The sequence below is a fragment of the Cladophialophora immunda genome (assembly GCF_000835495.1).
Source record: "Cladophialophora immunda strain CBS 83496 unplaced genomic scaffold supercont1.7, whole genome shotgun sequence".
Lineage (NCBI taxonomy): Eukaryota > Fungi > Ascomycota > Eurotiomycetes > Chaetothyriales > Herpotrichiellaceae > Cladophialophora > Cladophialophora immunda.
In genome coordinates this window covers 88,022-103,936 of record NW_015622547.1, presented here as the reverse complement: position 1 = coordinate 103,936, position 15,915 = coordinate 88,022, and the positions used below count along the sequence as shown (strand labels likewise).

Here is a 15,915-nt window from a genome sequence, read left to right as displayed (position 1 = left end):
ACAAGATTGAACGTCAACGGGTTGTATTGTTGGAAGTTTACTGGGATGATACTGATCGTACAAGAGAGAACTGGTTGGTCTGTCTACCAGGGGGGTTTGGGGCCAAGATGGAGCGTCGAGACATGTTTAGCAAAAACCCTCTCCTGACATTAATTACGTCGAGGGTGAGAGCGCTTGAAGTGTGCCAGTTTGGCATCACACCCTCAGCTGTAATGTTGGTCAATCCATCAAAAGTCGGCGCTCTCCCGATGTTATGGATTATTGTGACCTCACTACACTAAAAACTCGCCATGGGCACTTGTGCCCGGAACTATGCGAAGCTTTGTTGGGTCTCGCTTCGAGACTCCATACATTTCAGAAAGCGCCAGTTGGATTCCATTTTTGCCGGAGAGCACGAATAAGCCACTGTGAAGCGCAAACACAGGCTGGACGGAACTGTCATTCTCTCCATATTCCCTGAGTTGGCGACTCGGCTGATTGTCTGGGAGGCCGCTTTCTGCTCGGATGAATTGGAATCTTGCTCTGCCGAGAACTCGCCCTGCCGACGCTACTAAGCTTGGTTAGGGATGGAAGATTGGAGCTACCGGATCTTTCTGTGTTTTTACCATCTCTCGGCTAGATTTTAGAAGGCCAATCTCGGCCATCGCACCACTGGCTACGTTCTGCCAAGGAGCTCTTGTACCTAATATCCAACATACTTCCTTGCTGTTTCGTAGGTCCTGGGAGGGGACTCTAGTCGATGCCCCACACCGATTCCCCATCCCCGGACTCCCCAAGGCTCAAGGGGAAGACGGGTATATAGATCGATGGAAACACAGGCCATGAGACGTACCTGCCCCATCCCAGTGTCCCTCCTCTCTGCACCACAGCCGTCACCGAAGGGTGTCATTCCTGAGACCAGTCTGGAAGACATCGCTTGTGCCCAACCTCAAGATGGAAGCATACACAAGCTACAATACTCGAGCAAGTGCCACCATTCTGATCCCATTATTGTTCCAGACTGCTAATGGCTTGCTCTCCGATAGACTATCCTGTTTGCTGCCACCGGATCGTTGTTCGGAGGCTTCTCCCTGGCTGTCATCACAACCACTTTAGGTCAACCGACCTTCTATGAGTCCTTGTCCTTAGTGGCCGACACTACTGCTCCGGGATATTCCTACACCAACACCATCATTGGGGCAGTCAATGGGGTTTTCTTTGCCGGGGGGGTCTTTGGCACCCTGCTCTCCGGATGGACAGCAGACAAATTTGGTCGTCGTAACGGTTTTCGCATTGCGAGTGTGTTGGGCGTAATCGGGGCGGCCATTCAGGCCGGATCTGTCAATGTTCCGATGGTATGCCATTTGCTTCTTGTTCTTCTTGGGTTTTGTTGTCATGAGCGTGGCTGTTCCGAGATTTATAAATCATGTCTCTGACGTTGTGGGCCCGTTCAAGTATCTTGTTGCACGAGTCATCACAGGCCTGGCCGCCGGAAACACACTGGCTGCGATGCCCACATACTACGCCGAGGTGTCGCCGCCACACTCTCGTGGCTTGATGACTGGGGCCCATGGAAGCTTTGTGAATTTTGGCTACTTTCTGGCAGGCTGGATAGGGTGAGGCTCTCTAGCAAAGACAAACTTTGGATGGCAGGCCAGAAAACTGACGTGCTGTTTTCCAGGTTCGGTTGCTACCATGCCCCAAGGACAACCTTTTCGTGGAGATTTCCAAATGCGATCCTTGGTCTGCTTGGTCTTATTCTCATGGCCGGTACTTTCTTTAGTAGGTCCGACGTGCCATGTTGTGGGTGCCCATTCTCTGACTTCATGGTAACACAGTTCCCGAGAGCCCTCGATGGCTTTTGCAACGTGGCCGACACGACGAGGCGTACATGACCCTCTGCAAACTACATCACGACCCCAATAACGCGGAAGATCACTTTGCTCGGCGGGAAATGGCTCTCATCGAACGCCAGCAAGCTGCAGATGCAGCGGCCCTGGCAGAAGACGGCAAATGGCAGTTGTTTACGGCCAAAACCTACCGCAAAAGACTCATACTGGGCTTTCTAATAATGGCCGGTGGACAAAACAACGGAACCTTGGTAATAAACAACTACACCGTCTTGCTCTACAAGTCCTTGGGTCTCAGCGACGAGATATCGCTAATGCTCAGCGCTCTGTATAACACACTCGCTGCGATTGCAAATTTTGTTGGCGCCTTCTATAGCGACAAAATGGGACGAAGAAAGGCATTATGTGAGTAATACTACTGGAACCCATTCCGCTCAGCGACTGAGTAATTGACTGGATCTAGTGCTGGGCTTTACGATCAACATGTCCATGTTCATCATCGCCACCGGTCTCATTGGCAAGTACAGTGCCGATCCATCCGAGAGCATAGCTGCCGCTGCAGTAGTGTTTCTGTATCTATATGTGATCGCGTGAGTTGAATTTTCCCGGCGGCTCAGAGCTGTCTTGCTCTCAAATTGTTCTTGAACTGACAACTTCATCCCTTGCCAGGTACGGAGGATTGATCGACGTCAATCAATTTACTGCTGTCACTGAGATCTTTCCGTCCCACCTCCGCAGCCAGGCGACATCTTATGCAGTCTCTGCCATCTTTCTCATGGACGTGCTCTGGCTGGAGTTGTCGCCAACCGCCCAGGCAACGATTGGATGGAAATACTACCTGGTATTTGTGTGTCTCGGCATTGGTCACACCGTGCACATATATTTCTTCCTGCCAAATGTAATGTCATTGACCTCAACTGTGTGGCGCGGAAATTGGCTAACTCATTGGTTGCAGGCAAACGGGTTGCCGTTGGAAGAAATTGACGCTCTCTTCGGAAAGAAGGTTGCTGCCCATCTGACGGACAGTAATCTTGAAGAGCAGGGTTCCAGTACGCCTGTCGACCTGCTGTCCAAGGAGGGTCACTCTACAACGCATGTTGCAACGGTCTGAACCCATATCTAAAGTGACCTATTATCAGGACCTACGCCACACGGTAGTGACTAACTAATTAGAGGTCTATATACTACTGCATCTATCTATAGTTCCTATTGCAAGTATCTATAATTCCTATAGATAACGACTCAACGCTTGAGAAGTAGAAGGAAACGATTCCTAACTAAAAGAGGAGGAGTGGTTTCTTATAGCTTCTTAGTCTATACTATTACATAGTATAACTAAGTACAAGGCGATCTAGTCCTACTAGGCTTAGACCTATATAGGCTAGACCGTCTAACGGTATGCGATTCAATCAATTAATCGCATAATATAAATATAGCTAACTCGCTAAGATGAAGCATAACTGCTCTGAGCTCACCCCTAATTCGGATGTGATACCCCCATGTCCATGCCCCCGCCTCGCAATCATGAAGACGTTGACGACGGGCCGTTCTGTGTCAGGATCAGTCCGTAACGATATAGTTTACTCGTACTTACGCAGACCTTGATGAGTAGTGATCAGTCTTGATCGGTGCTGCTGATTATATTGAGTCGAGTATTCACCACGAGGGGAGTGGAATTTATGTGTGCCTTCTTTGCCTCGAAGACATGCTATGGCAATGCTAATCGTTTGGAGCGATTGAGAAGAATGACTACAAATGGGTAGATCTTCGTTCACCTCTACACCCAGCCTGAGCAATGGGTGGATCTTGTCCAGCTTCGTCGAGGTCGGGCAGTGAAGGCGTCCAGGGCACCTCTAGCAGGGCCCAAGCCAACATCCTTCGGAATACTCGCGGCTCCGCGAGGCTGACCTAGCGGAGACGGCGCCAGTGACGTCGCGACAACGAGACTGGCGCACTCTGGTTTCATCTGAACAATTCCGCAACCTCTCCCCATAAAATTACCTCATGAACTCCACTTCAGACAAGATAACTAGTCCCTAAAAGTGCAAGATGTTCAGGCCACCACGGTAACCCAGATGCTTCTCAAGATGCGGTGATGCCTCCAGTGTTCTTCTCGTAGGGACGGCCGTCCCTTGTTGCTCCGGAGAATATATCCTTTAAGATTCCTTCCTTCGTCACCGTGTTATCCGATCCGAGAAATGAGGCTTTCGCGATGGACGATCGAGAGACAGAGTGGTCTCCGGCAGAAGCCGCCTGCACAAGGTGACAAGACTGGCATCGAGAATGAGGTTTCTTTTCCGGGCAGCAATATGGGTTTAAACAACCGGGAAATTGGACGTAATTCGATTGACCACAAACGCACTTCATATGTCAATACGGAAGAGTGTAAGCGGGGATTTTCGACTTACGCATACCCATTCGTCCATTAGAATCATTAGCGACTGGCGACTGATCACGGAGATTCGAAAGTATGGACCGGTGTTTTGGCTAGTCGGGACGCAATCTTCAGGATGATAACGAGGTCGAGAAGATTTCAGATGTGGTAGGGAGTCGGGGCAAGCTGTTTTCGAAGCGCTAACCAGACTGTGATAAGGTGAAGCCGTACGGGACCAGTCTCGAAAAGCCTGCCGCCTGTTGGCGCCCAGACTTCGTGTTCCTCTTTCTCGTGCTGCCAGCGAAGATTTCACACTTCGGTGGCAGTGACGTGGCAGGGCCAAAAGATCTTTAGCACGTCGAGTTGAGAGCCGAGACGGCCAAGGCCGCTCACTCTGCAGCGCCTCGCTTCGCTACTTAGGCAGCAACCTTGAGTTTCTCCATCGCACGTGGGGATATCAGCCAGGTTGACCCCAGTCAGTAAAAATCCGCAGGCAGCGAGGCTGAGGCTCGCACGGCATCAGAGGACAATGCCACTCGATGAAGCTCTAGAGTGCGTGCCACAGAAAAATTCAAGATACGAGCAGAGTTCATGATGGCACCATCGATCGATTGTTTCAACAACTAAGAGCTGAAGGAGGACACCCTATCCCGGCTTGCATTAACCTCGCGTTGGCGTGGACATGGAGGCCGTGGCCGTTGTGGGCGGGGTTGCTGCAATTGCACAGCTCGTTAAGATTGCAGTGAAGACGATCACAGCCCTTGTTGAATGTATAAGTGAGGTAGAGGATGCACTTGAGGAAGTCCGAAGGCTGCAAGGGACCTTCCGCTCAATGCGAGCAAAGCTTCATGCACTGGTAGCCCTTCTCTCAATGCTGCCGAACGAGACCAATCTGCCCGCCGAACGGAGGCAAGACTTTCGAGATTGTTTGTCGTAAGTCCAACAAGACTTCTTGAAGGTCGTCGACTGGACGAAGGTCCACGAAACGGGCCTTCCATCGCAAAACTTTGATCAAATGCATGGAGAACCTGCTGGCTTCGGAGAAAACCTCCTGCGCATTGAGAACATAATTTACTTGTAGGTGGGTTGATACTTTCCTCAATGTTGCGGAGCTGACACTATCCACTGAAGGCACCTTGCCTCTATGACACATCGCAACACCTCCATTGCGTCTGGCAAGAATCATAGCCCGCCGGCCGCCCAGCCGTGCCTACCTACAAATGGTTTTAGAGGCCAGAATCGAAAATGGAGAACTTCACTGTTCGAAGCCAACTCATTTTTGAGGACGCTTGGACTCTACGGTCGGTTCGTCAACGATGAACGCCGGGAAGATGCTAGGATTGAAACCGTCATTTGTTTCGGCCTGTGCTTCCCTGTCTGGCTTATGCTGGCATCGATAGCCTTCGAGCTGTCCTTTTGCAACGCTCCGTCATGGACTGGCTGGCCTTTCAGGTGGAAAATCGATTTCCAGAACAGAGTACCCGTTGACTCGCCTTTCATGACGGCCTGCCACTATGGAGACGTTCCCTTGATGCGACAGTTACTGACAGAGGGCGACGGAGGTATATGTGATGGACCAGTTGCTCTGGCAAGACACCCCTGTTGGTGAGCGACCACTCAATCTATCAGGCGATAGCCTGGGTATTGACGAAGACAGATAGCAATTAGAGGACAACATCTGGACGCGGTCGAATATCCTCTGCAAAATGGCGCGGACCCGAATTTAGCGGACGATGATCAAGTGTACGTTATAACTTATAAGCGCTGTTCCTAACCCAACACCGTGCTAAGCATGAGCCAGGACTCCTCTATTCGCCGCAGCGGGCATGGATCTCCAAAGAAACAAATACTTTGAACAACCACCTCCTACATGGGGACTTTGGCTCGAAACGGTCCGGATGCTCATCAAAGATGGAGCATCAGTATCTGATGTGGTAAGAGGACGGACTCTTGCGAGCTTGAACGTTACCGAGGCCAATGAATCTTGCACCACATTGGAGTATCTCCAGCTGCCTGCTGCGGAAGACAGCATACAACTTGATACCATGGTTGGACATGAGTGTTGGTCGGCTCTCCAAAATGCCCTGCAATCAAACGCGCATACGGTTGGCTACCTCCAAATGCTCAAGTCGACAAGAGTTGATCTTACCAAGGTGATGGACGATGGACGGACTGCCCTTCATCTCGCATCCGACTGGTGCGTTGACTCGGAGCCGCATCAATACCTCTGTACAACAGACTGTCGCCGGTTCATCAACTCCCAGGATCACTGGGGTTGGACTCCCTTGCACCATGCCCTTATCGCGAGGAACTCCGCAGAGAGCCATGCACCGTATTCGAAAGCCATCATGCTCATCCAGAACGGAGCGATGATGAATATCGAGGGCGGTAACAATCCCCGAAACCATTATCCCCAACCCCAGGGAAAGTTCACCGCTCTGCAATTGCTCAGGTTTGCAAGGCCTTTCAGGTGTGACATGTTTCTTGATTCTTGTGCATCCGCCAACATCAGGATTGATCCAGAAATGGCTGAAGACAGATTTCATGATTGTGACGAGTATCTATTCCCCACGATCTTAGTGCGAGTTTGCCTTGATTGAACAAATCTTTTCTCAGACGCTCATTCAACAAGATGGGATGAAGTATTTTGGGCGAGTAGCGACCAGGGGAATGAGTTACGTAATTCCACTGAAGGCTCCGAATAGAAAGAAAGACATGAAGCCCATGACACATCATTTCTGAGTTTTCGGGCCACATCGGTGCTGCCACAGCTACCACTTTCGTGCAGGCAATCATATACACGGATATAAATGCACCTATTCGGGAGGAGATTCTCTCCTATAGCTGCGCTGTGCTAAAAACTCGGAAAAGGATTCCGGGGGCGGCGTTCTGGCAGTTTCGAGCAGAGCTGACACTGGTGGAAGAGTGCCCGGGGCCGTCGATGGAGGAACGGACCGGAGCAGTACAGCTGCAGACTCCATTTTCCATTCCCAGTCCTCAAATTGTCTTATATCCTGGTGAAAGTGATCGCAGTGATCACATCCGCTGGACGATTCACCCACAAGGGCAGCCATGGCTTGAAAAGCCGTGAGGCGATACCGAGGATCTGGATCGAGCATCCTCGCGATGACTTTGAGTAGCATTGCCTCGGTGGGATGTTGGATTTCGGCTTCTCGAAGAATACGACAGAGCTCTTCGTACGAAACTTGATCCAATCTCTGGCTGCTGAAGGAAGGCCGTAGACGCTGCATCCTTGGATCATTGGTGAGAACAGCAGCAATATCAAAAAAAAAAAAAAACACCGCCAAGTGCAAAGGCATCCGCTGGTATGTCTCTGTCGACATCCTGGTTGTACTCTGGAGCTCGGTACAGGAAGTGCTGAGTGGGAGAGATGCTGTCTGTTCTGCCACCGGGGAGCCGGTGGGAGGCGTTTGCGAGCCAATCATACGACGCTCCAAAGTCAATGAATACCGGCGACAATGCATTGATAAGAATATTTCCAGGATGTATATTGTGATGTCGGGTGTTATGCTCGTGCAAGATCGCAAGCGCAGTCGCCAAGCACTTTATCATCCGATGAAGGGCATGTCTGCGATTGTTTATGTCTGTTCGTCTCAAGAACGTGGAGAGATTGCCACTATCCGCAACCGGAGATGTGACAAGGAAACGTTCTGTTTGGCCGTTCAGAGTCGTCGTTGTATAGGCCTCCTTGAGATCGGCGAAATGGTTTCGTACAGAATCGGGGATTTCTTCCACCATCCTCTCCATAACCGCACATTCGTTCTCGAGTGTCAAATGCGGATTCAGCTAGTTCAACAATCGTTTGCGAGCGTAGTGAACAGAGTCTAAAGTAACTTCTTCAACCAGTCCACTCACACCATTGCCCAGAACAACAGGGTACCAGCATCAGTCCTGACTCTATACTCGGGCGCTGCATTGAGAGCATAGTTGTTGACAGGCATTTCTAGTTTATCAGAATGTAAGCAATAACAACATCTAGACATGCAGTATGACATACCTTGGTCCAAGTGCAGTTCTGGGGATTCAAGCTTCTCGTCTCCCACTGCAGTGGCTTCTCCCAAGGCCTGCGTTGACTCGATTCGAGAATATCCTTTTGTTCAAGCGCTCGTATACAGTTTTCTCACAACCGTGTACCTCTTGGGACGGAAATATCGATGTGCTGTTGTTGCTCCTACCCATGAGCTGTCTCAGCCTTACGCCCTCAGATAGCATGAAGAATCTCGGAGGTCACTTGTTCCATGTGCAAGATTGTACGCAAACGTCAGATATCGTAGTATGTCCGCACTAGAGCACGCCGTGAGGGCGCTCTGGAAGTTGAGATCTGCTCGAAAGAAGCTGAATGTCTCTTTATCAGTTGCGAGGCTGCCATGCCAAGCTCGACTGGTGAGGCGACCACTCGTGAGAGCAGTGAGCACAGGGCGGCATCAGCCTCTAAAGAGGGGAGAGCTAGGTGTCGAATTCCCTCGTCTTGGCCGTGTTCATGCCTCTTACACCCCTGCGACATGACAAATTCCCGGTGGATTGTGGGAAGAGATTGAGAGTGCCACGAACACATTTCTGTTCCCAGGCTTCGAGGAAATCGAAGCGCCGCGCCTCAAGCTTCAACCACGTGTCAAGCATGTCTTTGTCAATTTGACAACCTGACAGACTATCTGACTCTATGTGCCCTCGTACAGAACGTATCAGGAACAGTCTCGTTCTCAAGCTATCAAAAGAACGACAGTTGTGACCAAAAGATGTCAGTGTTTAATGCGTTAGGGAGAGGGTCGATAGAATGGAAGGAGGGGGAGGGCGACGGCGCTCGGGACGCAGTGGAGGACCTTGGCGGGCGAAAGCAGCGAGGCTGGCTCCTTCGCAATATATCTATATTACCCTTTCGCTTAAGAGGGTAGAATTGTCCCTTTCGGGGCGCTATTTCCAAGACGCTTGCTTTATTATCGGAAATACAGAGCGCTCGATACCCCTCGTGACAGGTGGCCCGGAAAGGCCAATTATAGCTAACATCTTTTAGCCCCTACGACAGGTGAGACACGTGTAATCTCTCACACCTGCTCGCGCGAGCTGGCGGTAAGCATAGGGCGGCATCACCCTCGACCCGATCCGGGGTGATCTGCCCGCTGTTTTTACTCACCTTGGCGCATGTCACCATCGCTTCCGTGCCGTGCACTTGCAGCGACGTGTTGTTTTCCTGGCGAATTGAGCCGGAACCACTGCCTAACCACCAGTCATGTAACTGGGCGACTTGAATCGTGATGAGGAGTTATCTTGGTCTTCGGGCTTGTTTGGTGCTTTGCTTGGTGCTGTGCGTCTGTCGGGCAAGCGAAACGACCTTTAGCGTCAACGACGATCTGTTTGCGTTCCCCCAAGTATTCTATAGCTCTTCCGCTGGGTAATGGTCCAACGCTGACAATGGCATAGTATAGCATTGAATTCGCAAAATCATACATTCTCGACACAGATGCCGCGGATCTTTTAGACCGGCGGCGGAGGGAAGCCGCTTCTGATGCTCCACGGTCATCGCAGACACAATTGAAGGATCTCTCCGCGAGCCTTAACCCGGAGACGGACAGCGAGTCGGTCCCAGAAGATCCGACGCAATCGGGCTCTTATGAGCGCCTCCTCTTGCATGGGTACCCGCACCTGTGCTTCATCCCCGAAGCGAAAGAGATCATCGACAATCGGACGACCCCCGAGCCGACTGCGGCCGATCGCGAAAAAGAGTTGGACCAAGCCGTCGCAAGAGCTTCACAGCTTCTACAAGGGATGGCGTCGAACCAATGCCTATATTACTCTACGGGCTGGTGGACCTATTCCTTCTGCTATAACGCTCAGGTAACCCAATTTCATGCCCTCCCCCCGGGCACGAATGGCAGGATATGGCCACCGCAAGAAGACCCTACCACTCCAACCTACGTCTTGGGCAAGTTTGAAACTCCGAAACAGGGAGATTCGAAGCCACAACCTGGCTCCGATAAGGCACTCTCTACCGAAGTAAGGTCAAAAGCCGAGACCAACTACCTGGTGCAGCGGCTGGAGGGAGGGACGCCATGCGATCTCACGGGCAATGACCGCAAGATCGAGGTACAATTCCACTGCAACCCGCAGTTGACCGACCGAATTGGCTGGATCAAGGAGACGGCTACCTGCGCCTATCTCATGATCATCTACACGCCACGGCTTTGCAACGATGTCGCATTCCAGCCGCCAAAGGAAAGTCGCGCTCATCTCGTCACTTGCCGGGAGATCATCTCCGAAGATGACGTGGAGGCGTGGGAAGCGCGTCACGAAGAGGAAGGCTCTCGCCAAGCGCTGGGCCAAGGGCAGCCTCAACAGATCATGCTGGGCAATATCGAAGTGGGTGCCATGAGACTCGTAGGTCGCGAGGGCAAGAGGCTCGAGAGAGGGCGGATTGTCCTGACCAAAGACGAGAAGGCCGAGACGGTCATCATGCAGAAGAAGGGACAGATCTCTGGCATGTCCAAGGCGGAGCTCGAGAAGCTTGATCTGAGCCCAGAGGATATTGATGCCTTTCGCAAAGAGCTGCAGAAGTTAGCCGGCACCAAGGACTGGAAGATTGAGCGTTTAGACGATGTGAATGGGCACATTCAACTCAGAGGCGTGGTGGCCACAGATGATGACGAAGAGAGTGACGAGCAGGAAGAGAGCAAGCCTCCATCAACAGAGAACGAAGAAGGTATTGGCAGCCAGGAAGAATATGCTGGAGAGGCCTAAGCCATATGACTTGTAGTACGGATAGGTCAATGATGCTCGCCTGAATGCCTTGATATGGCCAACGTGCATGCGCAAGTCCGACGTGGCTTGAGAGGTGCACGGCACCCGGGTCAGAATACAACTTCTAAGCACGGTAGTCGTGATACGTGGAGATCCTGTATCTTCATGCATGTTGATGTAAGCATTTTTGGGTGCCGGTGCCGGTGGATGATGGCGGAGACGGTGGTGATGGTGGTGGTGACGGGAGACGCAACTCGCAGGCCCCTTCTTGGCATCCAGTTGCGCCGGGGAGGTTCCTGGAACTGGCTCAAACTGCGAGCACACCTCGAGCACCCCGAGCAACTCAACTTGTGACTTCTGATCCTGCCATCCCATCCGCTTGTTCCACTATTTGTCTTTGTGAGCGTGATAGTTCTTGTACATTGACGACCTCCAGAGCCGCATTCAGCCACTCGTCAAAAAGCCCTCGGCTTCAAACCGCGTAGCGCCACTGTCGCCCTCGTCCTCACCCTCACTCGTCCTCGCCCGCTAGCAGGCCATCTTACTGTTCGCTTAGCCGTCGAGGTGAAACCTCCAAATTGCGCTACCTCGTTTTCCTTCCATTCTCTCCGACTCGTCCGACTTCACATTGATGGCATATACCTTCACCCAGTCCATCTGACAACTGCTGCTGCTCTCTGCCCATCGATTCCGCCTCAGTCCCCAGTATGGGCTTCGTTGCGATATGCACCGCCATCTACGACTACCACCCGCAGAGCAGTGGCGAGTTAGAGATCAAGGAAGGGGAACTGTTATATATTCTAGAGAAGAGCACCGACGATGACTGGTGGAAGGCAAAGAAAAAAGCTGCCGGTGATGATGACGACGAACCCGAAGGCTTGATTCCAAACAACTATGTCGAAGAGGCAAAGCCCGCCCATACTGCCAAAGCTCTCTATGACTATACTCGCCAGACCGACGAGGAAGTTTCCTTCGCGGAGGATGCTGTGCTGAACGTCTATGATACCTCCGACCCGGACTGGACCTTGGTTGGTGTCGGTGATGATTTCGGCTTTGCGCCAGCCAACTACATTGAGATATTAAGCTCGGCCTCTGCTACACCCGCTCCCCCTCCGCGGTCGCCATCTGTGCGGTCAAGAGGATACTCGAATCCGCTGGCAGCTGAGCCAGAGACGCCCGCAAGTCCGGTCTCCCCGGCTCGATCTGTGCACAGTCCTGCCGCAAATTTGGCCCGCGTCTTGGGAGGCGGAGCTCCCACTTCCCCAACCGCTGCTCGAACAATACCGTCTCCGCCACCTGCTATCCAACGTCAACAGTTTACTCCAGACGCCTCGGACGAAGAAGAGCCTGCACCAGCCCTCCCACGACGACCTACATCACACGAAGTATCTCAAGGTCCACTGCCTTCTCCTCCCTATAATCGAGCCATCCCACAGCCGGAGGATGAAGACGCTGCGATCCGATCCGCTGGCGGGTTTCACCTGTACAACATCAGTGAAATGGTCTCAGCCATGGGAAGGAGGAGGAAAATGCCGACAACGTTAGGCATCAATATCGCGACGGGCACGATCATGCTCGCTCCCGAAAAGTCGAGAGACGGACCTTCACAGGAATGGACTGCAGATAAGATGACACATTATTCAATCGAAGGCAAACACGTTTTCATTGAGTTCGTCAAGCCGAGTAAAAGCCTGGACCTGCACGCAGGTGCAAAGGATACTGCAGAAGAGATTGTGTCTGCGCTGGGGGAAATTAAAGGTGCTCAGAGGGCCGAAGGTCTCCGGGAAGTCATGACTGCTGCCAGCGGGGGGGCCACACACAAGAAGGGAAAGGTCCTCTACGATTTTCCGGCCCAGGGTGACGACGAAGTCACAGTCGGCATAGGCGACGAGGTTATCATTCTGGACGACTCCAAATCTGAAGAATGGTGGAATGTCAGACGCCTGAAGAATGGCAAAGAAGGTGTTGTACCAAGCAGCTACATTGAGGTCACAGGGTTTACAACGATCGAGCCGCCTTCGCGATCTGGCACCAATGCTGGTTTGTCCGTGGTTGATCAAAATCGACTTGAAGAAGAACGGCTGGCAAGGGAGGCGGCCCGAGTTGACAGGGCCCGACAAGAAGCGGAGCTCGCAAGATCTCGCAGTGAAATCCCCCAGCGCGGCAGCAGCCTCGCCGATGAGCAACCACGCCGACGAGATCGGAGAGAGAAGGATGAGCGGAAAAAGAGTCGGTCGAAGCCAGACCCTGAGAAGGTCAGAACATGGACGGACCACTCGGGAACATTCAAAGTTGAAGCGGAATTCTTGCGAGTGACGGATGGCAAGATCCATTTGCACAAGGTCAATGGTGTCAAGATCGCCGTTCCTGTAACGAAGATGTCACCTGAGGACCTTGAGTACGTTGAGCAGGTAATACACGAACCGATCGAGGAGCACATTCCAGTGGCTGATTTGATTAAGATGAGACATCGAAATCAAGAGCAACCAAACGCTCGAAGCGGAGCCAGCGTCGGAGCCAGGGCAACAGAGCAGGGAAAAGTCCCCGACTACGATTGGTTTGATTTCTTCGTCACGGCGGGTGTCCATCCTCACCATTGCGACCGATATGCTCAGGCCATGATTCGGGATTCGATGGATGAAAGTGTCCTCCCTGACATCACACCCGAAACTCTGCGGACTTTGGGTTTGAAGGAGGGCGATATATTGAAAGTGATGAAGTTTTTGGATCAGAAATTCGCACGAACCCGAGCTCCGACGACGAACGGTATCAATGGAGAAACGGCACAGGGTGGCCTCTTCTCGGGCCCAGGTGGCACTTTACATAACAACACACGCAGAGGTAGACCGGAGGCAACCCGGTCGACAAGCGATGTTGTCGACGCAGATGCCTTTGCGCCGAAGGAGGAGGAGAAGAGGCAACCTTCGGACGCAAGAGCAACGCCTCTTACTCAGGCGCCTCCGAGGGAGCCCATTACGGGCGGTTTCGACGACGATGCTTGGACTGTCAAGGCCCCTAGCCACCCACCCGCCGCCTCACAAACAGCCCCGGCTCCTGCTCCTGCTGCTGCTGCCACCCCATCACCGGGGCCCAAACCTCCAACGGGGGCAACGAAGGACTTGTCTTCTCTGCTCGACGGACCGCTGCCGGCTCCTCTTCAGCCTACTCCTGCGCCCGCTCCTGCGCCGGTTCAACAGCCACCACCACAACCTCAGCCGCAGCCTGCTCCACCTGTACAGCAACCCCAACAAACCGGTGCCAATCCTGCTTTCTTCTCGCAACTGAACCAACCACCTCCACAACTGCAGGCTCAAGTTACTGCGTTCCAACCTCAGCAGCAATTAAACATTCCCAGACAGCGACCTCTGGCACCACAGCAGAGCTTTACCGGTGCTGGGCTGCTCCCGCCTCCTCCTCGCCCGACTTCGGCTCCTCAAAATCCTCAACAAAACCAGTTTGGTCTGCAACCATTGCAACCGCAACTGACAGGTATTCCACGAGCATCAGCTCTGCAAGCTCCCCCAGGGCAGAGCTTGAACGATCTATCCCAGCAACGCTTGCAGCAGCAATTCCAACAGCTGCAGTTGCAGCCTCAGGCTACTGGCTTTATTCAACCAAACCAAGGTGTTGGACAATTTGGACTGGCTCCGCAAGCTACAGGCTTCCAGCAGCCACAGCAATTTGGCCAGTTCCAACAGCAGCCATACATAAATGGGAATGCAGCTGGAAGTCCCTTTGCGGATCCACGACCGCCCTTCCAGCCCCAACCTACAGGTATACCATTCCAGCAAAGCCCACCGCCAGGCGGCATCAACACGGTTCTTCCACCAGCCCTTCAACCGCAAAGGACTGGGTTTGTGTCTCCTCCCCCTCAACCTCAGATCAATGGATTTGGTCCAGGGGTTCAAACCCAGGGAGGATTCCCCCAGCCAGCACCTCTTCAACCTCAACAAACTGCCTTCCAGCAACCTCTGCAATCACAAGCCACTGGCTTCGGACAAGTGCCGCAGCAGAATGGATTCGGGGGCTTCCAAACACCGCCAGTGCCACCGCTGCCACCTCTTCCTCAACTCCCAACGATTGCACCTCTACAGCCACAAAAGACTGGCCCCGCTCCTCCTGTGAAATTTGGAGTTCCTGAGGCTAAGAAGTTGACTCCTCAACCGACAGGGAGAAGAGCAAACCTTGCCAATGCGAGTATGTTTCCATTTGACGGGCTACGATCACATAAAAGGATACTGACAAGAATCTAGCTGCACAAAATCCGTTCGGCTTCTGATTCAAATCCGCAACCAAGTGTGCTTATGGCTTTCCTGACCACCACAAGGAGCTTTAAGACTGCCACGTGAATATCGGACTGTTATTGGAGCTACCCCCGTTAGCCCTGCCCAATCACGCCGTTGGAGGATTCTCGATCAAGGAAACCCCGAACAGTTACCCACTGTACAGCCAACCTGCTGCTTGGGCCTGCTCCAAGGATACAGTGGCTTATCGAGGGCAACGAAGGTTCGATCGAGGCGTGAATGATACCTCCGCGGCTTGGCCGAGACCTTGTGTAATCTTCACAGCAAGGGGGGATTCGTGGTCGCAGGAACGGTAATGGTGGAGATCATCCGAGACGATGTTTTGTTGCGATTGAGAGATTCCATAGCGAGCCATACAGGAGTTTATCCATAAGGAAGAAGAGTCATGTTTCCCGAGCGCGCAGAGTCTGGAAGCTGCAGATATTAGGTATATATATTTTGGCGCCGGATCTAATGACACGAGATCAACTCTGGCGCCTTTTTGTTCTGTGAGCCTCTAGTTGATGTCTCCCTGTAGTGTTTGGTGATATAGGGAGGACAATACACGGTCGAGAATGCTATCTACTTAGGAACTTGGTCTGTAGTTAGTTGTAACGCCTTCTCAATTCCGCAGTCTTCTTGACCCATCTATATAATACCCATGTAGGAAGGTATG

General features: G+C 52.4%; 4 protein-coding genes across 5 annotated transcripts; 3 read left to right on the top strand and 1 right to left on the bottom strand.

Moving 5' to 3' along the window:
* Nucleotides 1-5,218: 5,218 nt before the first annotated feature.
* On the top strand, nucleotides 5,219-6,783 carry PV07_10869 (uncharacterized protein; the record flags this gene model as incomplete). The annotated part of the gene is made up of 5 exons (XM_016398240.1): nucleotides 5,219-5,280; nucleotides 5,335-5,765; nucleotides 5,865-5,946; nucleotides 6,005-6,591; nucleotides 6,656-6,783. The coding sequence occupies 5 exons, from the start codon at nucleotides 5,219-5,221 to the stop codon at nucleotides 6,781-6,783; spliced, it is 1,290 nt and encodes a 429-aa protein (XP_016242802.1).
* Nucleotides 6,784-7,019: 236 nt separating this feature from the next.
* PV07_10868 (uncharacterized protein) lies at nucleotides 7,020-7,454 on the bottom strand (the record flags this gene model as incomplete). The annotated part of the gene is made up of 1 exon (XM_016398239.1): nucleotides 7,020-7,454. The coding sequence occupies one exon, from the start codon at nucleotides 7,452-7,454 to the stop codon at nucleotides 7,020-7,022; it is 435 nt and encodes a 144-aa protein (XP_016242801.1).
* A 1,970-nt stretch (nucleotides 7,455-9,424) lies between these two features.
* On the top strand, nucleotides 9,425-11,150 carry PV07_10867 (uncharacterized protein). The gene is made up of 2 exons (XM_016398238.1): nucleotides 9,425-9,590; nucleotides 9,643-11,150. The coding sequence occupies exons 1-2, from the start codon at nucleotides 9,477-9,479 to the stop codon at nucleotides 10,954-10,956; spliced, it is 1,428 nt and encodes a 475-aa protein (XP_016242800.1). The 5' UTR covers nucleotides 9,425-9,476; the 3' UTR covers nucleotides 10,957-11,150.
* A 98-nt stretch (nucleotides 11,151-11,248) lies between these two features.
* Nucleotides 11,249-15,886, top strand: PV07_10866. Of its 2 annotated transcripts, XM_016398237.1 has the most exons (3): nucleotides 11,249-13,367; nucleotides 13,419-15,153; nucleotides 15,210-15,886. In XM_016398237.1, exons 1-3 carry the CDS (start codon nucleotides 11,664-11,666, stop codon nucleotides 15,233-15,235), a joined length of 3,465 nt encoding a protein of 1,154 aa, XP_016242799.1. In that variant the 5' UTR covers nucleotides 11,249-11,663; the 3' UTR covers nucleotides 15,236-15,886. The 2 variants fall into 2 exon arrangements, with proteins under 2 accessions (XP_016242799.1, XP_016242798.1); XM_016398236.1 differs by having other exon boundaries at nucleotides 11,249-15,153.
* The last annotated feature ends 29 nt before the right edge of the window (nucleotides 15,887-15,915 follow it).

Coding starts and splice junctions, on each gene's coding strand:
- PV07_10867 (XM_016398238.1), top strand. CDS start 9,477: ATGAGGAGTTATCTTGGTCTTCGGGCTTGTTTGGTGCTTTGCTTGGTG. Junction 9,591..9,642: donor ATCTGTTTGCGTTCCCCCAA/GTATTCTATAGC, acceptor ACAATGGCATAG/TATAGCATTGAATTCGCAAA.
- PV07_10866 (XM_016398236.1), top strand. CDS start 11,664: ATGGGCTTCGTTGCGATATGCACCGCCATCTACGACTACCACCCGCAG. Junction 15,154..15,209: donor AGCAAACCTTGCCAATGCGA/GTATGTTTCCAT, acceptor ACAAGAATCTAG/CTGCACAAAATCCGTTCGGC.